Genomic DNA, 26,025 nt, shown 5'->3' with positions numbered 1-26,025 from the left:
GCTAGCTATCCTCATGCTTCGGGGCACAAGCTGATGATCAGCTGGGGTCAGGAAGCAAATGCACTCCCCACAACCTAATCCCACACAATCAGAGGCATAATGGGGGATTTGCACCTCCTGTAGCAGCTGGCATTGGCCGCTCATACAGCGCTCTAGTATAGCACAGCCTATGTTCTTTCCAACTTGCTGCTTATGCTGTGGGAAACCCACCCACAAGCCTTTCCTGTGTACTACTCACAGTGCTCAGAAACCCAAGGGCTCTGTTAGGACAGGAGCTGTCACAATGATAAATTGTCTGTTTATTACATTAGCATGTGGGGGGAGTGCTCCACTGCCCTCCCCTTCAGCCCCTTGCTAATAAGCCAGGACCAGCAAGGGAAGATCTGGGCCATCTGGAGGAATCCCACTTGGTAAGTTCACTGGTAGCAGCTGGAAGAGAAAGCCCTCCCCTTCCTCTCCAGGGACAGCCCATCAAACCAGTGTGTCCAGAGGTGTTTTCATTGCATAGGCCGTGCTCAGCTCTCCTGGCTACCGCCACCCCCTCACACCTCCCTCCTGCTAACCAGGCTAGGAATGCTCCCTGCCCATGCCTAGTGTCTTTCCAGAGGCCTTCAGTCCCAGCCATGGGGCCCAGGAAGTAGGAATACAGAAAGTGTGGAGGCTGCATCCAAGGCCATTGTTGTTATTGTGGGTGACGAGTCCACCTGTACAGCTCTGACTGCAGGATTGCGGCTGTCAAACATACAGCTAAAGGGAGCATAAAATCCCTCCTTTACCTGCAAGGGGTTAAGGAGCTCAAATAACCTGGTTGGCACCTGACCAAAAGGACCAATAAGGGGAGAAGATACTTTCAAATCTGTGGGGGGAGGTTTTGTTTTGTGCTCTTTGTTGTTCTCTCGGGGACAGAGAGGGACCAGAGCAGGAAAAACCATCTCCTAAAACCCTACCTGAAATAAGCATCCAAGATTACAAAAATTGTAAGTAATAACAAGGAAATTTGTTAGATTATCTTTTGTTTAGCTTGTGAATTTTCCCTATGCTAAGAGGGAGGTTTATTCCTGGTTTTTTTGTAACTTTGAAGTTTTGCCTAGAGGGGAATTCTCTGTGTTTAAATCTTATTACCCTGTAAAATTACCTTCCATCCTGATTTTACAGAGGTGCTTCTTTTACTTTTTTTTCTTTATAATAAAGTTCTGCTTTTAAGAATTGGATTGGTTTTTAGTGTCCTAAAAACCCAAGGGTCTGGTCTGTGCTCACCTTGTTTACCTATTTGGTTGGTATATTATTCTCAAGCCTCCCCAGGAAAGGGGGTGAAGGGTCTTGGGGGGATATTTTGGGGAAACAGGAACTCTAAGTGGTCCTTTTCCTGAATCTTTGTCTAACTCACTTGGTAGTGGCAGCAATACCATCCAAGGACAAGGAAGAATTTGTGCCTTGGGGAAGTTTTTAACCTGGTAGAAATAAGTTTAGGGGGTCTTTCATGTGGGTCAAGTAGGGAGGGAACCCTGATAGCGGCCATGACAGGGGGCTAAGATGCTGCATTCCTCGGTGTTGTCCTGAGCTGGCCAATGAATAAGCTGGGGGGAAAGTATCCCTTAAGCTGCTGGCTGCCAGGTGAGTCACACCCACTGGAATGAAACCATCCCACGGCTGTGTGGAGCAGGCTGGGCTACTCAACACAACCAGGCCTTGGCTGGAGATGGCCATTCACCAGCTTTGCTGGGAATGGGAACCAAGCTAATCCCGACAGGCTCATGCTGCCCTGGCTGCTGCTCTAGCAGGGGCCTCTCTCTCACTCACTCCCTTCTCTCTCTGCCAGCGTTCCAAGTACACGGGGGCTCAGACCCATCCGCTCTAAAGCCACGGGCTGCTGCTTCTGCTTGGGCGAAAGGAGACTCCCTGCTAGGCTGGAGGGCCCCCACTCAGCTGCCAGCGCTGCCCAGTACTGGAGCAGCACCGCGGACCCTCCCTGCTCTGCTGGGTTCCCACTGCAGGAGGTGCTGGGAGTTGGGGCCTGATCCCCAGTTCACTGAGCTCAGGCCTTAGCAGCAGAGAGAAGAGGGGTAGAGTGGGAAGGCAGGACCCAGTCTGGCTCTGCCTCTGGGCACCCAGAAACCCCTCATTCCTCCCTGCACTGCACTCCCTAGTGCTTCCCCAACACCACACAACACTGGGAGGGAGGGAGGTTTAGCTGCTAAAGGAGGGATGTAGCTTGCTGTGGGCAGATCCCCTGGCAGGCAGGGCTAGGCAGTCAGATAGACACCAGCAATTCTTTCCTCTAACTTCCCCCCTAGGCTGCATTAGCCTCACTCAGCTTAATTAAAGCTCAAGCAAACAAGCCCCTGGGTGGCATTTTCCCCATGTTTGCCTGGTGCTCGCTTTATTAGCAGGGAGATTGCCAGGAGCTCCTTGGTTGTGTTTGCTTTGCCCCATGGAAATAACACCTGGTAAAGCCCTTTAGATAGTGTTGTTGATGGGCCTAGTTTTTCAGTTTTGTGGCCAAAATGGGGGGAAAAAAAAGTCATAATTTTGGGCCGACCTCATACAAACAAAAAACAAATTGGATTTTTTTGGCCAAATGAAAAAGTTTAGTTTTGGGTCAGGTGAAATATTTTGATTGACATCAAATTAATGTTTCATTTGGGTTGAGAATTTGGACCAGAGGATCTAGTGGCCCCTTCTGGCTTTAAACTCTGTGATACGAGTAGTACTTTGAGCCTACTTTGAAATGTTCCAAGCAAGGGGGTGGTCAGCCCTTCCCTAGAGAGACTGCACCCCAGCCCAATACATCCCCGTGGGGGGTACTGTGTTCTGAGCATCTACCGCAATTTCCTCCTAGTGTCACAAAAGAGAAAGAGTCATAGATTGCAATGCCAGAAAAAACCACTGAAGCTCCAAGAGAAGACGTAGGGCCCGATCCAACGCCCAATGACACCACTGGGTGTCATCCCACTGCCTCCGAAGGCCTTTGAGAAGGGGCTGAAGCATTCCCCCTTATTCTCCCTCTTTCAGAAGAAATTTTCCATGACCTGACAACAGGGAGCGTTGTCAGCGAGTCCGTTCCTGTGTAGCAGGTAGGCTCTGCAATAGCATTCTTGCTTGGTGAAGAAATTGCTCCCTTGCTTAGACGCCACCAGATAGCAATGTGATAGTAACCCTCTAGTGCCTGAGGGGTTCAGACTGGGTTTTGTTTTTCTCCATTGGTCCCAGTTATGCCCTGGACCCACCTTAAATAACTTTTTCTGCTCCTTGTTGTTTACACTCATCAAACATTTGTAGACTGGCATCATTTCCGCCCCCTCTGTAGTCAACTCTTAGCCAAGCGACACGTATTTCACTCCCACCTTTCCTTGTAAATCAGTCCATTCAATATCCCTGATTTTTTTGTTGTTGTTGTTCTTCCCGGAGCCTTCTCCAAGCGTCAGCATTTCTCTGGCAAAGAGGTGCCCAGACTGGCCCTCTGCTTGGAGTGGGACATGCACACTTGGAAAGGATGAGATGAAAACAACGTGACTGCCATGTGATGCAGTGGGCATGGACTTAGCCCTGCGATCCAGGGCCATCACAGACCAAGTCCTGCCCTCTGTTACACCTCCACAACTCCACCAGTGTCAGCAGCTGTAACTGGGGAGAGCCATTGGCCCAGAACATCTGCAGACCCCAAAGAGCTAACACTGCAGTATGAGTGGGCTGGAACCGCCTGGATCTTTCGGGAAGGCCAGATCAAACTGCCCAGTTGAGGCTTCTCTTTGTAAGATGGCTCAGAAGCAGAGCCCAAGGTCTGAAAAGTCGTGAACCTTGGAGACATTGGGATTCCTCCTTGAACCCAGTCCAGAGAGTCACTTCTTGGGCCCCCACATTGGAGTGGAGGATGCTGCTCTATGGACCGACCACTGAGCTGCCTCCACCGGTGCCGAGCACAGCATGGGATGGGGAAGCAGGGGTGGCTGGACTGAGAGGCTAGCACCAGCTGAGATCTCGTCTGATCCGGTCCCCCATTATAAACGTGAACACTACAGCCACGGCCCCCAAGGCACCATTCCAGCAGCCGACCATAGCCAGAGCACAGAGGCAACCCAGCCCTGCCGCCTAGACCAAGGCATCCTCAGATGGACTATTACGTTGGCTCCCTGCCACCCAGGGACCCCCTGGAACAAAGGGAATCCCTGCTTAGCTAGCTGAGCTAGCTCTCCACCCCCGGAGCAGCACACAGCAGAGGCTTTGTACATTTCGAGGGAGGCGATATGGCAAAGATCGGTTGTTTAGCATTACCCAGGGGAGAATGAGGCTTTGGTCTGTGTGCCAGGCCACCCCAGGCCAATGATCGCTTCCTCTCTCCCCGACAAACATGAAAGGACAGCTGCCAAAGAAGAACCACCCCTCCCGGCGCTGCACGTGCAGTTTTGTTCCAGCCTTAGAAGGATCCTCCTGCATCCTGGGGCGAGGAAACCTCAGCAAACAGGGAACAATTCCCCATTGTGCTGCCCTGCGTGGCAGCGGCTTGCAGACGCCCACCCCGACTGGCTGGGGTTTATCGCCAGCCCCTGGTTGGTTTAGGCTCAGCCCAGCCCAGACTTTGGCATGTGATTCCTTTCCTCTCCCTCTCTTTTAACAAAGCCCTTCCCAGCAGGGCCTGTGGTTCACACTATTGTGTGGGGTCAGGGGCTGCAGGAAGGAGTGAGATCCTTATCCGCCTTGGGGAGATTACTCAGCGAGTGAGATCATGCTGGCCCTGTGGAAAAGGAGCTGCTGCTGGCTGCCACAGAACTGATTTCCCCTCTGCCTGGGGACTGGAGAAACAGCTCCAGGCAGCTGCACCTCACCTGGCTTCCTGGGGTGGAGCTGGGCGCCCAGCTGCCGGGGCCGTTGAGCTGCAAAGCTCTCAATGCCTGCTTTGCCAACAAGTCCCTGAGCAAGGGAACGGGGGCTGGCCTCCCTCACCTTGCTGCATTCAGACACGGGGTGACCAATCCCCCAGAATCCTTTGCGGCGGGTCCTGGCTCCATGGACGAGGCCTGAGCGAAGCTGCGGCAGTCAACCAGAGGAATGTGAGGGGGGAGAAGATTGGTGACGCCAGCTAACTGACCAGGGCTTTCATGGGGGTCACGGCTTCCAGGCTGGGAATTACTACCTGGCCTAGGGCTGGGACAGGGCACCGCAGGCTGCTGAGCCCCCACAAACCGCTGAGCCCCCAGAACCCATTGAATTGCCACGGGCACCTCTATTCCAGAGGTTCCCTTGGACAGCCAGTCCTTGTCTGGAGCAGAGGGTGACATGCAAGCGAGCAGAGGAAATGTGTTGAATTTCCCTCCCATCTCCCCCTTCAGCTTCTCTCTGCTCAGCCCTGCCCTGGCTCTGATTCCTCCTCTACAGCCACGAGCTTGGGAAAGTTTTAACCATTGCCCCCTTGCCCAGCCTCTCTGCCTCCCTCTGATCTGCTAGTGACAGCACTCGTGGGCGCCTTTGCTTCCAAAAACAGCATGGGCACATTCCGCAGCCAAGCCCACCCACCCGCACCCCCTGCAGGGCTGGAATATGGACCGTGGGGCTGAGCCCAAGTGGGTAGCGTATCTGTATGCAAGGGGTGCAGGAAACATCTGGGAGACAATGGGCTCGGAGCTGCTCCTGGCTGTAAAATACAGACACAGACCTGGATCAGCTTCCCTTTGGGGTGTCAGGCCTAGTGTCCAAGAATGCAATGCCGAACGGCCCACAGACACCCTGCCTCATTCCAGTGCATCGTGGCCAGCTGGAGCGTGAATGGCAGTGGGCCCTGGGCCTCGCCCCTGCCTGGCGGTGCTAGGAGCTATCCCCTGAGCAGAGGGAGTAACAGTTCCTCACCCCCACCTGGAGCTGAGGGTTCCCTCACTGTCCTATCAGCTCGGCAGCCACCAGCTCGGGGCAGCAGCCGCGTCGCGGTTGGGCGGGCGCATGTAAGCGTTCTGCAAGCAGGGACCATCTTTCCCTGCCAGCCCATCTGACTCAGGGCACAAGGGCCAGGCAAGAGGTGAAACCAACAGCAAGGCATGGCCCAGTCTCAGCAACTCTGCCTGGAAGGGAGCGAGGGGTGGGAGCCATTTCTAAGGGGGAGCTCAAGGGCTAACGTGAAGCCAGAGTGCGCATTCTCCTTGTAGGGTCCCAGCCGCAGAGACGAGACAGTGCCAGGAGGAGATTTTAACACAACTTCAGCATCATGGCAGACCCCCAGGGAATTTGCGACCGGGCATTTCAGCTGATGCTCTAATGGGAAGCTGGAGGCCACCAACTGGGAGCTCGCCACACACAACACAATATTGTGCAATGCGGATACATACAAGCAGCAGCTGGGGAATGGGCAAGGAGGGAGGAGAAGGGTGAGTTGGCAGAAATAGGGTTACCATATGTCCGGATTTTCCCAGACATGTCCGGCTTTTTGGTCCTCAAATCCCCATCCGGGGGGAATTGCCAAAAAGCCGAACGTGTCTGGGAAAATGCCGGCATCCGTGCCCCAGTCCCCTGCTTATCAGGCTGCGAGCTGCAGGCGGATCCCCTGCTGCGGTGGTGGCTGCTGCTGCTCCCCCCAGACACCTCAGCTCTGTGCAGCTGAAGAGCCGAGCTGTCCGAGCGCTACCGGCTTCACGGTTTGCTGGGCAGCCCCCAGACCTGCGCCCCCGGCTGGGCGCTTCCCCTTCCGGGCTCCGGCTGTGCCGGGGAAGCACCCGGCTGGGAGCGCAGCGGGTCTGGAGGTCTGCTCGGCAAACCGTGAAGCCAGTAGCACTCGGGCAGCTGTTCGCGTGGCTGGGAGGGAGGAGGGGGAATACGGGGCGCTCAGGGGAGGGGGCAGAGTTGGGGCGGGGACTTTGGGGAAGGGCCGGAGTTGGGGCGGGGACTTTGGGGGAAGGGGCGGGGCAGGGCCAGGGCCCCGTGGAGTGTCCTCTTTTTTTAAAACCTTAAATATGGTAACCCTAGAAGAAAGAATGAGAAAGGAGAGCGAAGGTGGCAGGGGGGATATCACATGGGACAGGGCAGGAGAGATGGACAGTGGGAGTCAGATTTCCTCTGGTTCTGGCTCCCAGCCCTGCAGCCTGTCCCTGCTAACGAAACTCACAGTGGAATTTCCTGCCTATTTGAGCTGGAGGAAGCTGCAGCATCAGCTCAGATATGGAACACGGGGGAGCTGGGCCCCAGTGATCGGACAGTGGCCTCATGCTGCTGACAGTCACCTGAAAACTACGTCCTTTGATGGGGATGCCAGGAATTGCCCTGCAGTCCTGCACTCTGGCTCTTCCAGTGCACCAGGGGAAGGGACATGAGAGCACTCTCTTTGCAATGCACCCTGCCATGGGTGGCACCCTTTCCTAGCCTTTCCTCTGCCCAGAAGCATAAACTTTGATCATGCTTCTCAGCTTAAATTGCACAGCTCCAAGTGTTATCAGTAAGTATGAATCGCCCGGGCCCTTTGGAAATGCCACCCCTTGACTCTGATGACCTCCTGTAGCAGTGAGTTCCAAAGGTCAGCTATACATGGCATATGGAGCCTTTGGGAGGCATTCGAGGAGGTTGGCATGTGAGGCAGGAAGTGGCAGCCGTTGCAGTTAGGATTTCACTCATGAGGAGCAGGAGCAGGGTCAGTTTCTCTCCTTGTGTTCAGGTGCAGGTGCAGGGGAGGGAAGGAGCTAACAAACAGGAAAGGGGAAGCTACGGAACTGGTGCCCACACACTCCCCAGCCACTTCCCATCCTGAGCTGCACCCACAGGCCAGCTATGGACATCACAGCTCTCGGGAAACGGGATGAGTAGGAGACAATGGGCAAGATCTATCCTCCAGCCCTCGCTGCAGGAACAGTAATGAAATGTGTCTGTACCCACCCACACACCTGGTCCGGGAACAGCGTCACGGCTGGGGGGGGGGGGGGGGGGGACACGACTGGGGTCAGGAGCGGAACCACAGCTGGGGGCTGAGAGACGCCAGCAGCCGCGATGCAGCCAGGAGTGGGGCCAATGGCCAGGAGTGGAGCTGGGGGCAGAACGGAGGCTGGGGGGGACGCTCCCTCCCCGTGGGGGCTGGCTTGAGACCTGCCGCACCCCCCCGGACATTCCTTCATGCCCCCTAGGGGGACATGCCCCACAGTTCGGGGACCACTGCTGTAGGGAATGCCTGGGTCCCTGCAGATTTCTGAGCCTGGCTGAAAACCAGTTCAGTCACCAGGTGCCCTCTTGGGGACAGAATCAGGGCCAGCTCTAGGCACCAGCAAAACAAGCTGGTGTTTGGGGCGGCACATTTTTAGGGGTGGCATGGCTGGCATCAGAATGCCGCCCCTAAAAATGTGCCCCGGCCGCCCTAGCTCACCTCCGCTGCTGCTGCCACGGCACGCGAAACAGCTGATTCGTGCGCCGCTACTCGCCCTCCCTCCCAGGCTCTCAAACCTGGGAGCGGGGAGACTCCAAGTGGCCGTAGCGCGGGCACCACTTCTCCCCCTCCCTCCCTCCTAGGCTTGAGAGCCTGGGGGGAGGAGGAGGCAGGGCTGGGGATTTGGGGAAGGGGGCGGAGTTGAGGCGGGACTGGGGGTGGGGTAATTAAAGAATGTGGGGGGGTGGCCAAAATTGTTTTTGCTTTGGGCTGCAAAAATCCTAGAGCCGGCCCTGGACAGAATGAGGCCCCACACTGCTAACAGAGAGTCTCCCTTAGCTCAATGGCAGGGGTCTGTTACCATCTAAGTCCAAAGGGCCACAGTGACAGCTGTTATGTGCCTAGATTAATTATACTACTAATAAATTTTACACTTGGGGGACGAGAAGGCTTGCATTTCCCTAGATAAAGGTTTCACCTGGTTTCCTTACCCCCTTTTCCTTCCCCTTGCTTTCGAGGCTGGGGAGTGCAAGGTCAATGGCAGAAGCATGCCTGCTCCCTGACTGGTCAACACCCTTCTTGTCTGCTCCCAACTCCCTTCCTTTGTGTGGGCTTACCTGGGCCAAGGCTGCCTTCCTCATCACAACCAGCCTGTCCCTCCAGCCATAATGGAGGAGAAGCTATTTATAAAATAATCCCTGCCCCTGGGTGGGGTTATGGTAATGGAGGGGAGGGGGAGTTAGCCTATATATAGCTGAGAATTGGTGCTGCTGATTGGTTGGTTTTACATGCACTTGACTTTGATTGGAAGCTTTCTGGAGCAGGGTTCTCCTTTGGTTGTGTTTGTATAGGGTTTTCCCACCCTAGTATGTCTAAGCACCTGAAGGAATTCAGCCCAGCAATCATCTGGGGTGGTAGGTCAGTCTCCTTTTACAGATGGGGAAACTGAGGCCCAGAGCAGCTCCAGGAATGACTCCCCTGAGGTCATGCAATGAGTCAGTGGCAGAGCGGGCACTAGGACTCCCAGTGCTAGAGTCCAACCTCTACAGCGCAGCAGGGCTAGCTTGGTGTAACAGACAGGAGAATCCAGCCCTCACTCCGTGGAACTTGCATTGCCCATCCTCCACCCCAGCTGCTCACATTTTCCTCTGTGGCACTGGTGCTTTATAACGTGCAAATCAGACCCCCCGGCAGCTGGCTTGCTGTGTTTAACCAGGAACCAGTCTGACCAGCACCAGCACTTGGCTTTTTCCCCACTCCCACTCTCCCAGGTCACCTTGGGTAAAGCAAATAGTTTACACTTATGGAAGCCCTCAAAGCAGGGCTAGAGCGCGGCCTCTCTGCATGGTTGGAGAGCGTTAGCCTTGGGACAGGAGAGGCAGACAACACCATTCAGCTAGATAGCATAAAGGCTTCCCTTCCCCACAGCTGCCCAGCCAGGGCAAGCTAACACAGAGCCCCACGCCCTGGAGGGACCCCAAGGAGGGCACAATAACCCAGAAGCCAAGGGTATGGGGGAGGTGGTTGGTGCACGGCATAGCAGAGAATGAGCAACACTCCACTACACGGCTGTTCTGGGCAATGGGGCAGGCCAATGGATGCCCCAGGCCAGATCAGGATGCCCTTCCTTGCTCAGGCACCCTGGGCAGTGCGTACACCAGTGACTCCCCTACCAGCGCCCATCGAGGAAGGTCCTAGGTGCTGGCAGGAAGGATGCATGACCTGGCCTTAGAAAACAGGGCAAGAGTGCATTTCCTCTGGTGACTCAGTTCTCAGCGCAGCCACAAACTCATGTCATGGCAGGGCTGCACTGCTATCCCGCTGCAGCACAGCTTGGCTTTGGGAACAGTTTTTTCATGCTTTAGACTCCCCTGCCATTGCGCTCTTGGAGAATCTCCATTAGCACTCAGCTATATAGGGCCTATGACATACAATTCAAGACAGAGTCTCTTCTGTTCTCATACCTATTGTGTCTGGCCTGGCAAAGGGGCATTCACAGGTGGTGTAAAGCCAGCATAGCCAGTTCTTATGCCACCCCTCCCCAGTGTAGGCATGTGGCTGAAGCGCTACTGCGCTCTGGCTATTCTTGGCTGGCCGACAGTCCCTCTGAAAGGTTTGTCAGAGGGTGTAAATCAGAGCATCCCCTAGGTTGCTCTAACTGACACCAGGGCCAAGTGGAAAATCAGGTTGCTACAACTGGCTTCCTGGTGGTCTCTTGAAGTGGCCAGGTCAGGTTGAGTGGATTCCCAGCTGCATCAGAGATCTGATCCTATGATTCCCAGCTAGCAAAAGGCAGCTAGCGATCTGTACTAGCCAGATCGTTACAATACCGATCAGCCATTACGCTGGCACTCTCTCTCTTTGAGGCTGTATCTGTGATGGGTTTGAGGTCAAGCAGTCTGATTTGGGAGGAGACTACAGAGAGCTCTAAAGGACTACTCCTAGGGGGGAAAGCCCCTAATAAATCAATAAATACATAAGAGGATCAAATCCTGACACTTAGACTTTTGCTGCCTAGTCACTGGAAATATGCATTGCTCTAGCAGGAGTTGGAAAAACTCCACCAGCTTCAGTTTCACAGCTGGAACTGCATTTTGGAAGCAAACATTAATTTCAGGCATCGCTCACCAAGACAACGTTCAGCACCACAGCCATCCCCACTCAATGGACGCAAAGAGGCAAGTGACTCCCCGTCTGCACTTCCACAGCAATGGGCTGGTTTATTTGTTCAGAAAACTGATGGATTTCACCAGCAGTCAGTGGATCACGGGTCTGCAGAGGGGATCGCCTAGTTCGGGGATCTGCAGGGAGAGACGGAGCCTTTCAGCTCTAGGTCACTGGCTCAGTGAAGACACCCTCATTCCTTAATGTGCTGTAGGTGGGTGAATGCTGCAGCGTTCCTCGAATGGGTAAACCCTGCCACGACGCTGAGCGGGTGGGGGAGTCTGCAGATAGGTGAACCCTGCCACGACGCCAAGCGGACGGGGGAGTCCGCAGACAGGTGAACCCTGCCACAACGCTGAGCGGGTGGGGGAATTCGTGGACAAGTAAACCCTGCCACAACGCCGAGCGGGCAGGGGAGTCCGTGGCCGGGTGAACGTTGCCACGATGCTGGGCGGGCGGGGGAGCAGCTGGGTGAACGTTGCCGTGACACCAAGCAATAGGGGGAGTCCATGGCCAGGTGAATGTTGAGGTGTGTTCTGTAACCAAGGGCATTCCTGACAGAGCCTGATTGAGGCCACATGTAAAGTGACTAGCTGGGCCCCCTTTGTGACTGCTGCCCCGTGCCAGGGTGGGGGGAGACAGCAGGGTTCCTGTGGGAGGCAAATAACGTTCAATTCCACCCCGGTGACAGTTCTGTCCATAACTGGGCCGAAGCTCTGATGAGACTCACTCCTCCTCCTCTGACTCCCACAGTGCCGTGGGAGATGGCCAGAGGAGGCAGATGGTATCCTACTGAACAGCTGGTTGTGGCCCCAGCTGGGTGTATAGGAATTAGCTCTTCTCTCCGGGGCACTCAACCTGGCTATCCCAGCTCCACACCGAATCCACCAAGACATCCCAGTGCTGTGGGTGTGGTGGTCTTTTCCTTCTCTCCCATCAGGGACGTAGCCAGCTCCTGCTTACCAGCCTCTCCATCACCCCTCAAGCTGCCAGGCTCCTACGGAACATCACGCCCTTCCGGGGCTGCACTGAGGGTTGTGGAGAGCCCCACCGTGATCGTTCAAGGCACCTACAGCCTGGCCGGAAACAAGACATCCCCAACTAGGAGAGATGCTGGGATGGGGTGGGAAATGGATGCTCCGGTGGGACGGGGGAGCTCCCCGAGCCGTCTCCAAGAATTGCCCCGTGCCTCCAACGGTGAATGTCTCCAGACTCAGCCATGTGGCGAGACAGCTCCTGGCTTGGCAGGTCCTATTGTTAAGGCAGCATGGACACTGTTCCTAGCTGGGTGGATTGTCCCTTTCAGGGAGGGGTTTGTTCCAGGATGGTCCCTCCTCTCTCCCATCTCCCCCCTCATGTACACCCCCCTCCCTTCGGTCTCTATGTGGCCATGGCCTGCCTGGGCATCCGGTTCCTCTCGTGCAGCTTGGCCCTCCCTTTCTTGCCGGCATCCATGCCGCTAAGTGCGTTTTTGCTCTTGGGGGGCTTGGCCTTGCGGCGCTGCCGGTCGCCGCACCACACCCGCTCACAGTACTCCTCCACCTGGTGCAGGTTGGCGTAGCCGATCAGGTGCATGATGTCCTTGAACCAGGCCCTGTGCCCCGGCGGCAGGCGGGGCTCCGGCACCAGGCAGGGTGGGCGAGGGGACTCGTCCTCGTGATCCCGCTGGAAGATGTGCTCCAACTGCTGGCTCTCGATCACCTCCAGCGTGACCTTGGTGACGGTCTGGGCGAAGCCATGCTCCAGGCTCTTGCAGTAATAGGTGCCGGCGTCCGGGCGATACAGCCTCCGGAACAGCAGCCCCTGCTCCGTCTTCAGGATCCGCTCGTCCGTCTTCACCTGCAAGCAACCACATGGCAATCAAACGTGGGAACATAGGGACTGCTGGGCTGGCTCTGACCATGAAGCCACGTGATTCTATATCATACCTCCCGCAATGCCAGCTCCAAACACCGAGCCACTTGATCCCATATCCTACCTCCCACCTCGCTGGCTCTGACCACCAAGCCACGTAATCCCATATCCTACTTCCCGCTATGCCGGCTCTGACCGCCGAGCCATGTGATCCCATATCCTACCTCCCACCAAGCCACATAATCCCATATCCTACCTCCCACCATGCCGACTCTGACTGCCGAGCCATGTGATCCCATATCCTACCTCCCACCAAGCCCTGTAATCCCATATCCTACCTCCCACCTCGCTGGCTCTGACCACCAAGCCACATAATCCCATATCCTACCTCCCGTTATGCCGGCTCTGACCACCGAGCCACGTGATCCCATATCCCACCTCGCCAGCTCCAACTCCTGGCCTTCATGATCCCATATCCCATTTCCCGCCATGCCGGCTCTGACCACAGGTCCCCTGGTGCCCTGCCCCCAGTCAAAGGGAATCTGATGGCTTCTATGGCTTCCAGACATTCCCCCCAGCCTTGCACTCTAAGCAGCCTCCCACCCTTCCCTCCTCCATTACAGCAGTGCTGGCAGGTTTCCACTGGCTGGCCAGCTGCAGCGGGAGCTGGGGCAGAGAGATCCCGCCTCCCTGGTGAGTGTCTTTCAGGAACGTCCAGCAGGAGAGCTAGGCAGGTGGAGGGAGCGGATAGGGAGCACACGTGGGAAGAACTCAGGGATGCAAGTCAGTGGGGAAGCAGAGCGAGAGCCTCGGCTGGCCTGGAGCGAACCAGATGCGGCTGATCATCAGACAGCAGGGGCCAAATGTGTCAGCGGGGCAGCCCCAGGATGATCTGGCCCCGGGGGCTGTGTGCACCTCCTCACACAGAGCAAGGGGTGCCTGCAAAATATCCCGGCCACTGTCACCAGTGGAGGCAATCGGAGCCAGAAAACCCTGCTTGGGGTGGCTTGTCGAGAGAGTCCCCAGAGAACAGTGGACCCCCCCCCTTCGGGAAGGCTAGCCCCACGGCCCCGTCCCTTCCACACGAGGCCCCGTCCCCCGCAGCTGGTGCCCTGAGCCCCCCACCTCCCATCCCGTGGTCCGAGAAGCCCATGGCCAGCTGGAACCCTGAGCCTCCCCTCCCCCACTGCCAGAGGAGCTCCAGGCCAGCCCCGGCGGAGAAGCCCCAGCTGGCTGACCGATCCGAGCCCTGGCTGGAGCAGCCCGAGCCCAGCGTCCCACGGCAGCCTATTATACCTGCCGCCCATGTCGGCTCCCCAGTGCCAGCTCCATGGGGCTACCCTGCTGAGGGAACCAGCTTTCCTGCATCTCTGCCTGCATCTGCTTTCCTTGGGCACGGCTGCTCCTTCCTACCCCCTGCAATCCACTGCTGATGGGGCCATCTTCTACCTGCTCTCACAGCATCAGGCAAGTCCTGCCCCAGGCCCAGAGCTCATCTAACATTCACTGAGGAGGCCCCTGCAGGCTGCCTCGTCAGACAGCAAGTAGCTGCTCAGAGTGTAGAGAATGGTAGAAACCTGCTCAAACAACGCTCCAGCGCCTCCCAGCCCCGAGCACGGACTGTAAGAGAACGCGGAAGGCAGACAACAGCTGCTGGCACATGGAGCCCCAGGCAAGAGGCAGCTCATCGACTGGGAGGCCAAGAAGAGGGGCAGGGAAGACTCTGCTCATTGGACTGGAAGCTTTTGGCAATGGGTAAGGGGCACCATGCTGGGCATGGGGGCGCGGTGCTCCAGCACAGGAGGCAGACTGGGAGGGGGAGGCATGGGGGGGGAAGGACGCCTCACCTCATCCCTTCGCTCGTCGTGGGGTCTCTGAAGGAACCACTGCATGGTGGCCTGGGGCGACTTGGGGACACACTCCAGGAAGGTGCTGTTGTGCTCCGTCCCATACACCACCTTCTCCTCGGCGCTGTCGAAATCATCCACTGTTGAAACACAGACGTTGGCTCAGTGCCCGATGGATGTGGTGCACCCCATGGAGCGGGCAGCCAGTGCCAGCCACCACCCACCCCAACCCTTAGGGGACAGCCCTGACTCCGCTCAGGTAAGGTCCTCTGGTCTTGGGCCCAGAGCATCTGGAGAGACCCCGCTAACCCTATGCAGTGCTGGCAGGGCACGTTTGGCTGGATTTGCTATGTGGGCAGGGGTGGCTTGTCTCTCATCACCATGTGGCACGACATCACAGGGACAGCTGGTTAAGAGAATCCTCATTTGTGACCACAGAGCCCACGCTCAGTGCCTCTGACCGGGATGCGGGTGCAGCATGTCTGAGCTGGGCTGGGGTGCTGCATGAGTGACCTCCCTGCTCAGCACACATGGAAAGCTTGCTGGGGCAAAAACACCACCTGGAGGAAGGTGCTGTTCTGCTCAGGATCCCAGCTACATGGGAGGACAGCCCAGGCATTGCCATGACACCAGTGGACCGTCTCTGTGGGCAGGAGAGTCCTGGATGCCTAGCCACCGGCTGGCCCCTCTAGGCCTATCTGCACCCAGGCACTGGGAAGCTGGCCCCTCTCAGCCACACGTGGGCTGGGACACAGGTGGAGCACATGGGCCACCTTACCGGTCAGGTTCTGATCCAGACACTGGTGCATAGGGTTCCCGGTCCGGATGTCCTGGCGGCGGAACCGGCGCTTGCTTGACGCTTGGTACCTGGTGCAGGAGATGCCGTCCCAGGCGCAGTATGGGTCCCGGGCCAGGCAGCACTCGGCACAGGCTGTGCCGTAGGTCTCGCACTGGTGCAGCTTCACCTGGGCCACCCCCACACGGGAGCCCACGTAGAGCATTTGCTGTGGGAGTAAATGGGAACAGGCTGGTAAACAGTAGGGGGGCTCTGCCTAGAGCCCAGATCTCCAGGATGATCCCATGGCAAATAGGGGCTGGGCAAAGCACTCTCCCCTCCCCAGCAGGAGCCAGGGTTCAAAGCCTGCCTGGGGCCATATAAGCCTAGTCTCTGGAGACTGGCGCTGTTCTGCTTGCTTTGGGTTCAGGACCGGATCAGAAAGGTTTGTTATTACAGACAAAGACTGAGGCGCCACAGGAAAGCAAGGCCTAGACTAGGGGGGTGCTGCAAGGGCATTGACAGAGCTGCGTGGGGAGCCAGAGGCTGGAAGCTGTAGAGAAGGAGGGAAGTGCATTGGTGTAGTTCTGGGATGGGGGTGCAGGACTGGAGCAGCGGGGGGGCAGGGCAGGATGGAAACGTATCAACAGGGCTGTGTATGGAGGCTAGTAACCAGCCAGGCAGATCCATCAAAGAACACATGGCTGGATGATGCTCCCTGCTCATCAACTCCAGAGTTCGTTTCCAGGTAGAAATAAACACTCCCAAAGGAGAGGAATTTCCACTGGGTGGGTAAAGAGAGCGGGACTAGAAGGGAAGTGGCAAGAGTGGCAACCAACATTTTAGGATGAATATCAAGAGAGATTCCATTAAGCTGGGGAATGGTCTTCCAAGGTATCTGACGGAAGTCCCATTGTGTGGAGACATCCTGCACTGGCTGCTGCGATAGACAGGATAGCTTAACACTGTGCTTCTCACACTGTGGTCCCCAGAGCTGCTGCAGCCATAACCATGAGGCATCTGCCAATCTTCATGCACTGATGCTTCCTGCTCGGTCTAGTCCAAGCCGGACACTGTTATGGTTTCCTGGAGTTTAAATACTGGTACACACACCCACATCTGCCCCCAGCATCTCTCTGCTCCCTGCGCAGCCCCTTTGTGTCCATCTATGTCGAGCGTGCGTGCTAGCCAGGCTGGGTTCTGCCCTGCATTTGTCCCACCGAGAAGCCACTACTCACTCGTTTGACAGAGATTTCCATGGCGGTAATGGGTGTGGGAGCCTGGGGGAGGAAGAGACAGCCCTCAGCTAGGACATGGCACAGAAACGACCCGCCCCCGCCTTCAAAAACTCCACATTCTGTCTGTGGCATCTTCAATCCTTATAGGTTTATTCAGCTTCCTGCTCACCCCGCACCACCCCATCATCATGTATAGCATTTACTGCTTCCCGAGGGCTCACACACAAGCAAGAACTAAAGCTTCCCAGAAGAATGGACCCACACCTTTCCCCCAGAAGCCCACCCAGATCAGACTGGATTCTCCTCTCACTTTCCCCACTGGCCCAGCACGGAGTTCGTTTATCTATGCCAGCGTAAGAGGAGATCCCAGCCCATGGCCTGCACTGGAGACGGTCACACACACAGCTCACATGTGCACACACTTACCCAAACGGAAGGCACTATGCCACACCCCGCACATACAACAGTCGCACACACAGGCTTACTCATGCAGCAGGTGCCACATATGAAACTGTCACACACACGTGTCAGCACAGGTGGTAACGTAGTTTGCATGGATTGTACATGCATACTATGTGTGTGTCATTGATTGCACAGACACACTCCTATATGTGGCACACTCAGACACACACGCACAAACGCCTGCACACCACTATCATTCACACATATGTGCCATTTATCGCACCTTAAAAACCTGCAGCTCCTCCAGAATGACTTCTTCAGCTGCGGCAAAGTTTCCTTTCTGAAGGGCTATGACCTTCAGTACTGAGCCGGCATCTGGATGGTAATAGAGCAAGAGCATTGACAAAAGCCCTTCACCTTGGCATCCTGGCCATCACTGGCAGTGGGGGCAGATGGAGACAATTCCTGCTGTGACACGCCTGTTGTTTTGTACACAACCTGCATACAAGGCTAAGCTCTTCACCATCAGTTTGCATCCAGGGCCAAGCACCAGAGAACTGTCCTGCACCACGAATGTCAGGGTCTGGACTCACCAGAAGGCGATCACTGGTTTTCCCTGCTAGGATGTTGGAAGGGGTCCCTCCCAGCCAGCTGGACAATGACTCACACAAACAATCATAGTAGGCACGGCTGCAGCCCCTTTCTCCTATAAATCCCAAACCCACCTATTACTGCTTTAATGTTGGACAATGACAGAGTTTATAAACACCTTTAATTCTTTAGGTCTTTCAGATCAATATCAATACAGCAGGGGCCTGCCCGGTTTTAAAGAAACACCTTCCTTGAAGCTCAGGGGAGGCAGGGAATAGAGGCAGCATTTGCAGGGAAGCAGACTGAAAACCAGCCCCCAGAAGCAGTGAGTGTCTGGGAGCAGCTGGGCCTGGCCTATGGTTGCCAACCCTCCAGTATTGTCCTGGAGTCTCCAGGACTTAAAAGATTGATCTTTAATTAAAAATTATGTCATGTGATGAAACCTTCAGGAATCCATCCAACCAAACTTGGCAACCCTAGCCTGGCCAAGCATTGAGAGAAATGCTAAGGTTAAGTCAGATGTATGCATGTAAGCCTTCTGTTGTTTTAACCCTTTTCTTTGGGAATGCTATGTTCCTATGGATCCAAAATAAAAGTTTGGAAGAAGGTGCTTAGAGTCACTGCATCCACCAATTGGTCACAGTTCCCTTAGGGAGAGCTATTACGAGTATCAAAGACAGCTGGACCTGCAGAGACACCAAGGTTGGTCAGCAAGGGTGCTGATGTTGGAGGGTCCAGAATGAGAGTGGGGGGGATCATGAGGTTCCAGCCTGAGAGAAGTGGGGGCATAGGGCCTGTCACTGGAAAGGGAGCACTTGGGAAAGACTGAAGAGGGGTCAAAGATGCAGCTAACCCTGTAACTGGGACAGCTGGTCTATTCTGTGAGCTGCAGCTGAATTGACCAGGGAGGATGGCCCAGAAGTGGAGATCCAGGGAAGGGACCAAAGGGAGATCTAGCAGGAAATGGCTGGCCTTGCTGAGGCCCTGGGGGTTCTCCTGTGGGCGCCAGCTCACCTGTCCCGAGAAACATGACGTCATACTGCCCGTCTTCAGCGTCCACCCGGTCCACCACGATCTGCCGCAGCCGGTGCTGCAGGTTGGTCTTCACCAGCATGGGCCGACGGTGCAATGGGTACACGGGTCTATACATAAGGGGGTGAGCACGGGCGAAGTGCAGGACCTCGTCGGGGTAGTCCTTGGTGGAGCCGTACTGCCGGCTGGGCTGGTTGGTGGTTTTACTGGGACACTGGCACGAGGCAAAAGAGACAGCATTTCAGCCTGACATTCCTGCTCTGCACCCCTGTGCCATGACACTAGGAGACCCCCACCTACAGCCTCCCCAGCCCAGCGCTTGTGAGCCACCTGCTCAGCCTTAACAATGGCCTTGGGAATCTCTACTCCATGATGCTGTCTGGGTTTCTACATCCTTCTCAAGCTCAGATCCATCCTGTTAACAGCCAAGGTGGAAGGCTCATTCCCATTAGCTCCCCTGTGTTATCTCCTCCTCCCCGTCCAACCTCAGACACAGGCCAGCTCGGTGTGGGGGGTGAGACCCCAGGAAGGGTTGTTTTCCCATTCAGTATAACATGTCATAGACCAGGGGTGGGCAAACTATGGCCCACGGGCCACATCCGGCCCCTGAGCTCCTGGCCTGGGAGGCTTGCCCCTGGCCCCTCCCCTGCTGTCCTCCCTCCCCCGCAGCCTCAGCTCACTTGCTCTGCCACCGGCGCAATGCTCTGGGCGGCGGGGCTGTGAGCTCCTGGGGCAGCGCAGCTGCAGGGCCCGGCCTGACCCAGTGCTCTGTGCTACAAGGTGGCGGCGGCATGGCCCGGCTCCAGCCAGGTGGCGCGGCTGTAGCGCTGCAGCCAGCGGTGCTCCAGGCAGCATGGTAAGGGGGCAGGGAGCAGGGGGGGTTGGATAGAGGGCAGAGGAGTTTGGGGTGGTGGTCAGGAGGCAGGGGTGTGGATGGTGATCGGGGGGAAACGGGGTTGAATGGGGGCAGGTGTCCCGGGGAGGGGCAGTCAGGAAGGAGGGGGGGGGTTGGATGAGGCAACAGGGGGCAGTCAGGGACAGGGGTTTCGGGGGCAGTCAGGGGACAGGGAGAAGGGGTGGTTGAATGGGGCAGGGGTCCCTGGGGGGCCGTCATGAATGAGAGGAGGGGTTGGATGGGGCGGTGGGGGTCCAGGGGCAGTCAAAGGACAGGGAACAGGGGGGTTGGATGGGGCAGGAGTCCGGGGGAAGGGGGGCAGATAGGAGGTGGGGGCTGGGCCACAACCCCCTCCCCTAACCGGCCCTCCATACAATTTACGAAACCTGATGCAACCCTCAGGCCAAAAAGTTTGTGCTCCCCTGTCGTAGACACTGCTCTGCCTGGGAATAGTTCATTTGCCTCAATTAAATCCCAAAGTAGGTCCCACCTCCCGAAACGGATTCTGATGATGATTCCTGAAAGACCCAGGAGGAAAAACTGCTGGGAAGTTCGTGCCAAGGCAAATCCACCACCCCTTGCAGAGGGTGAAATGAGATGGGGTTAATAATGGATCATTTTATGAGTCTTCTCCAGACACCTTCAAAAACAAGGGTGTGAACCACTTACAACTCCTGGCCTGGGGTAGGGCACCTTGCCCTCATATGCTGCCCACTGGTGATCCGGGCCATCCTTATGGGCAAAGGGCCCATTGAAGACTTCCCAGATGTCTGCCATGTGGTACACACAGATGGCAAAGCCTTGGAAGACGTTGCTGAAATGAGAGGAATTGGTCCAGGGTGAGGATCCATTGTTAGCCACACACACACAGGGCTAGCAAACCCTTCCTATTAACAGTGCTGGGGACCTGTGCAAGAGATGGGTGTATTGAGGAGGGATAAAATTACCAAACCAGACACCAAATCCAAAAGCGAACTGCAAATCCACGGGCAACAACCCGCCCAATGAGATGGGACTGTGATCAGATTACAGTATAAATCCTCGGAAGACAATGTGCTGAATTCAAACTAAGGCAGCCACCATAAAAAGTATAAACATTCAAAACAATAAATATCATGAACGTTACAGGTTAAAATAAGTGAATCCTATCTATTACAAAGGCTGGAAAAGGTCAATTAAAGTAACGAGCTAAAGAAATCAAGTGCCTTTATACAAACCCAAATCTAGGCATGGGAATGTTCACATTAGACATCCCAATAACAACCTTATCTCTGACCCCAAGAGGCGTGGTATTGCCATTTTCAGGTTACAGAAAGACTGCTTTAAAAGACTGAAAGATTTGCTTTGAAACATCAAGTATTAATATTTTAACTGAATCTGTCTTGCTCCAAATTACATAAATCACCCTCTTGAAGCCTGTTGTACATGGATCTGCGCAGCACTGTCCATTTTAAGTCTCAGATTATGCAGACATTGCACCAAGGACCCTATTTGGTATCTACTATCGTTCCATAACTACAACATATCTATCTGTAGGACCTCCAAGAGCTACGTCTATTTATACATATTTACACCAAAACCAACCCAGTGCATTTGCATTATTCATCATCCTTATGCAGGTGACCTCTTCTACCATTGCATAGTTACTAGACAAACTATCTCTTCTCACTTAGATTATATGCATTTTGGAGCTGGGACTTTCTTTTGCCACTCTGTTCAGCGCCTAGCCTACTGGGCTGGGATCCTCTTGGCCCTACCACAATGTAAATAATAAACAATTATAATACTGAGCAGCATGGAGAAAAGGGGTGGGGATTGGTGGTGTTGGAATGGCTGATGTTAATTTTCGAGTGACAGGAGAAGGCCTTTTGTTCATTATAGAAAGTGAGAGAAGCTGTGAGTTGTTACCTGATGGTGCTGAAGAGGGCATAGATCTCAGGGCTCTTCCCATCTTTGGTCCTCAGTAAGAAGATGTCCTCTATGGAAGAGAAGGCTGGTCACCCTGTATATCAAACTACCCCCTTCCACAGCACCCCATACCCCACCCATCTACTCCTTGATGCTTTCAGCATCTTGCTGGCTTGTCAAGAGTTGTGTCCCAAGGGATACAGCAGCCTATCCCCCAGCCAGTTCCAATCAATAATTCTTCCCCCCGCATCTCCACCTGCTGAGGGTTGGATGGATAGGACAGAGTGAGGCAAGCCCTCCACCAAGATTCTCCCAAAGAGGCGAAGGCCAAGCTGGAGAGCATCTCTGGACTCCACAGCATCCCAGAGACAAACACCTGGATCCCATTCTTGTCCCCAGAAGCCCCAGGTCAGCAGCCCATCCCCATTCAGCAGAGCACTTGCGCCCAACTTCTAGCACAGACTGAACATTCAGGGCTTTCTCCTTCCACCCACCCCTGCCAAGTGGCCAAGTGAGCAGTCCTCTGGCCACACACGTATCAGACGGCCCAGAGCCCCACAGCCAGAGAGCGTCCAAGCAGTTGCTCCTCTTACCCAGTTCATCAAAATAGGTGTCTATCCCATCTGGCCCTGGGACGGAGCACACCAGACGGGCTTTGTTGAAGGTGCTCCATTTGTTGACCAGCACCCGCTGGCCTCCTGCATCATTCTGGAAGGAGAAGGGATGTCACTGCACACACCTGGAAGCAGCCTGATAAAAGGTTAGCTTAGAGACAATGAGTTTAGGAGGTTTGAGCCACATGAGCAGCCACAAAGCTAGTTTCTCCAGAGGGGACAAGGTCATGGTACCTTGACAGGAGACAATGGGAGATGGAGGATACTGCTTGACCTTCAGCTCAGATGGGATTATTGCACGCCAGGCCAGGGAAACACTATTCCACCCCCAGCAACGACCCCCCACCCCAGATCAGTCAAGTGACTATAATCAGGGCCCAAAGAGACCACTATTGCCTGATGTGACGTTATTGATCTAATTTGGGGACCATATAGAACATAGTTGCAACCAAAGTCCTGTAGTGGCACCAAATCTTGTATAAAGGGGGTCAAATGGGGTGTCTAAGACAAGGTTATGGTTTACTGGTTATAATTATGCTGTCTATATGTGTGTACCAATTTTGTAGTTGAAGTTATAAATATTGGCTCTAAACTGTCTGTATTTCAAACTTATGCTATGCTTCTGGGAGACATCCCAGACAAGTTGGCGTTAGCTCTGCCTAGCCTGCTTGATGGCCCATTAAGGACCATCAGCTATACAACTGACCCATTGAGAGAGGGCAGATACGCCTTGCAACTCAGCAAAGTATGCAGGGACTGGCCCATGTGACTCCAGACTCCATTTTGCTGTAATTTTCCACAGTAAGGACAAAGAGGTGTTCTTACACCTGGAAAGACAGGAAGTGCCTGCTGCTTAAGGAAAGGGCTGGTGTGTGGAAGATGCCTCTCCTCCAACTGGTCTTCGATCCTCCTTCTTACCTCTGGAGGGACTTTGCTACAAACTGAAGCTCTAAACAAAGGACTGAATGACCCATCCCAGCTGGGGATGTTCCAGAGACTTGATTTGAACCCGCAGTTTATTCTATCACTATTACAAGCCTGAATCAAGAACTTTGCCATTACTCTATGTGATTGATTCCATTTAACCAATTCTAACTCTCATCTGTATCTTTTTCCTTTTATAAATAAACCTTTAGATTTTAGATTCTAAAGGATTGGCAACAGCGTGATTTGTGGGCAAGATCTGATTTGTATATTGACCTGGGTCTGGGGCTTGGTCCTATGGGATCAGGAGAACCTTTTTTCTTTTACTGGGGTATTGGTTTTCATAACCATTGTCCCCATATCGAGTGGCACTGGTGGTGATACTGGGAAACTGGAGTGTCTAAGGGAATTGCTTGTGTGACTTGCGATTAGCCAGTGGGGTGAGACCAAAGTCTTCACTGTCTGGCTGGTTTGGTTTGCCTTAGAGGTGGAAAAACCCCAGCCTAGGGCTGTAACTGCCTTGTTTGAGCAATTTCCCCTGAATTAGCCCTCTCAGTTGGGTCCTGCCAGAACCGCATCGTTACACCTGGGGGAAAGGAGGACCAAGCTGAGATCCATGGAGCACCCAAAATCAATGATGACTTTGGCTGCATACTTCTGAAGTCAGGGTCCCAGAAATGGAGCAACATGTAGTTTGATGGAAAAATGTGACCCTAAGTGACTTGCCCAAGATCACACAGTGAGTCAGTGGCAGATCTGGGAACTGATCCCATATGGGCCAATTCCCAGTCTGGCGTTTTAACCCCCACACCATCCTTTCTCATTTTCCAGGCCAAAGCTTTCCATAGCCCCTCCACTTGGCTGAGACATACCGGGGATACAGCACCAATGGAAGAAGCTTCCTATTCCCTAGAAAGGAACAGAAGCAGATTATGGATAACAGGTGTAAATCCAGAGTTACTTAATGGAGCAGCTCTGGATTGACACAAGTAGAGTTAAGATCAGAATCTGGCCCTCCCTGGAGTCTTTCCATTAATGGTTATAAACATACCCAATGCAAAGGGAAATGAACATCAATGGGGCATTGCGCAGAACTTGCATTCAGCCAGAGTTCTGATCTTTCCCTGTTAGGGAACCAGGCATTCATTAAACCACCTCTGCCCAGCCTGCTTGGCCGAGTTAGAAGGGAAGTGGCTGCTGCTTAAGGAAAGGGCTGGTGTGTGGAAGTGGAAAACACAGGTTCTAGGCCCTGCTCCGACTTCTTGCCCCTCATGAATCCCAGCCTGGCCTGAGTTTATCCGTTGGTCTGTGCCGATGGACATTCCCTTCACCAAGCACAGCATGTGGCCTCTGATGCAGCACCCTGAGATTGTTTCTGGGATCCCCTATCAAGCCATCCCTCGGGCCGGCTCCCTGTCCAAAACTGCATGCTGCCACTGGGCACATGCAGAGGGGTGAGCTTTGTATGTCGGGGGCATATGGGGTTTATGTAAGTGCAGGGCTAGTAATCCTGACTCTGGGTGATGTGTATATATATCTTCCTACTGTATTTTCCACTGCATGAATCCGATGAAGTGGGTTTTAGCCCATGAAAGCTTATGCTCAAATAAATTTGTTAGGCTCTAAGTTGCCACAAGTACTCCTGTTCTTTTTGCTGATACACTAACACAGCAACTCTGAACCTGTCACACAGCACTGGGCAAACTGAACCCACACCCCAATCCTTACCTGCAGGCCCTGGCTATTCTGGCCTAAGACCCTATACCATTCTGTCAGTGCACTTTAATCCTGCCCTGCAGCCCCCCTGCTATTCCAGCCCTGGCTCCACCCCATAGCTCTGCCAATGCCTCTCCAGCCTGACCTGCCGCCCCCTGCTATTCCAGTGCTGGGCTCTCACACTGCTCTGCTGATGCCTCTCAGTCCTGCCCAGCAAATCTTACCTCCTGGGAGTCTGACCCCAGGCCTGTCCTGTGCACAACCAATCTAATGACTGGAAAAACTGAGAATTGGCCACCAAATAATGTCACCAGTGATCTCAACTGGGTTTACGTCGAAAGGTCAAATCCTCGGCCCAAGCTAAATCCTCTTTGTGACACTCCAGCTATACAAAGGGGCCTCGAAGCTGCACTCAGAGGGTAGCTGGAGAGTCCCCTGTAGTACAGGAATCCCTCGTGGCCCAAGATGGGGTAGCCAGTTGTAGATACTATGGTAATAGGAGTTCTGTAAGGACCTAAGATAGGAACAATCCACTGTCTGTCTAGTGACATAAGTTAGAGCAGCTGTGGGGCACCTCTAACTTGTGCCAGGAGCCAGTTCTGCCCTAGCACTGGAGGAGGCTGAGACGTAGCTCAGAGACACATTTACTTTACCCCACACTCAGCTGCACTGAATGTTAGCTCAGCACTGAGCCCTAGGTCTGCAGGGCAAGGTCAGTGCACTAACCCACTAGGCCAATTTGTTAGCCAGTGCAGATGATCTTTTGCACACGTGCATGTGTATTTTTCATGTGTCCAAGGCATCTTAGTCAGTCAGTTCTTGTGCCCACTCCAGCCTCTTGCCCAAACAAAGAATCCCACTCCATGCAGGGATTGATCAGTCCAATAAATAACCTCTTTGTTCCTGTGTCTCAGGGTTTATTTCTGGGGTTAGAGCAGGAGCAGAGAATTCGCAGCCGACAGCGTTGCTCTGTTTGGATGGAGAGCTGCCATCCTCTCCTCCAGTTCACGCTGTCCACAGCTCTTCCAAAGCAGCTGCTGATGCTGCCGGCCGACAGATGTTTCTCTTTGCCTCCCCGGGATCTCTGGGGCCTGCTAACTTGTGCTTGTGAATGACAGGGCCGGGAATTGAGCCACCGCCTTCCAGGTGTTGTAGCAATTCCATCACGGTGCCTTCCTCAGAGCCCACACTCCACTCCGGCCCCTGATTACTAACAGACTTCCAACGGTTGGAAAG

The 26,025-nt window shown here is 54.5% G+C and overlaps 1 protein-coding gene across 1 annotated transcript in view; it reads right to left on the bottom strand.

Moving 5' to 3' along the window:
- Positions 1 to 11,024: 11,024 nt before the first annotated feature.
- The window catches only part of SEMA3G (semaphorin 3G), a 60,691-nt gene continuing 45,690 nt past the window's right edge, over positions 11,025 to 26,025 (bottom strand). Inside the window, exons 8-16 of the mRNA XM_054035407.1 lie at positions 22,129 to 22,243; positions 21,536 to 21,605; positions 20,297 to 20,441; positions 18,715 to 18,946; positions 17,393 to 17,484; positions 16,708 to 16,749; positions 15,473 to 15,698; positions 14,695 to 14,834; positions 11,025 to 12,832 (exon numbers count right to left, since the gene is read on the bottom strand). Coding sequence (XP_053891382.1) covers positions 12,374 to 12,832; positions 14,695 to 14,834; positions 15,473 to 15,698; positions 16,708 to 16,749; positions 17,393 to 17,484; positions 18,715 to 18,946; positions 20,297 to 20,441; positions 21,536 to 21,605; positions 22,129 to 22,243 — 1,521 coding nt within the window. The 3' untranslated portion in view covers positions 11,025 to 12,373. The remainder of the gene's footprint in view (positions 12,833 to 14,694; positions 14,835 to 15,472; positions 15,699 to 16,707; positions 16,750 to 17,392; positions 17,485 to 18,714; positions 18,947 to 20,296; positions 20,442 to 21,535; positions 21,606 to 22,128; positions 22,244 to 26,025) is intronic.

The sequence above is a fragment of the Malaclemys terrapin genome, chromosome 7 (genome assembly GCF_027887155.1).
Source record: "Malaclemys terrapin pileata isolate rMalTer1 chromosome 7, rMalTer1.hap1, whole genome shotgun sequence".
Classification (NCBI taxonomy): domain Eukaryota; kingdom Metazoa; phylum Chordata; order Testudines; family Emydidae; genus Malaclemys; species Malaclemys terrapin.
The sequence above is the reverse complement of the archived record's forward strand: the minus strand, read 5'-3'. Positions and strand labels throughout refer to the sequence as shown.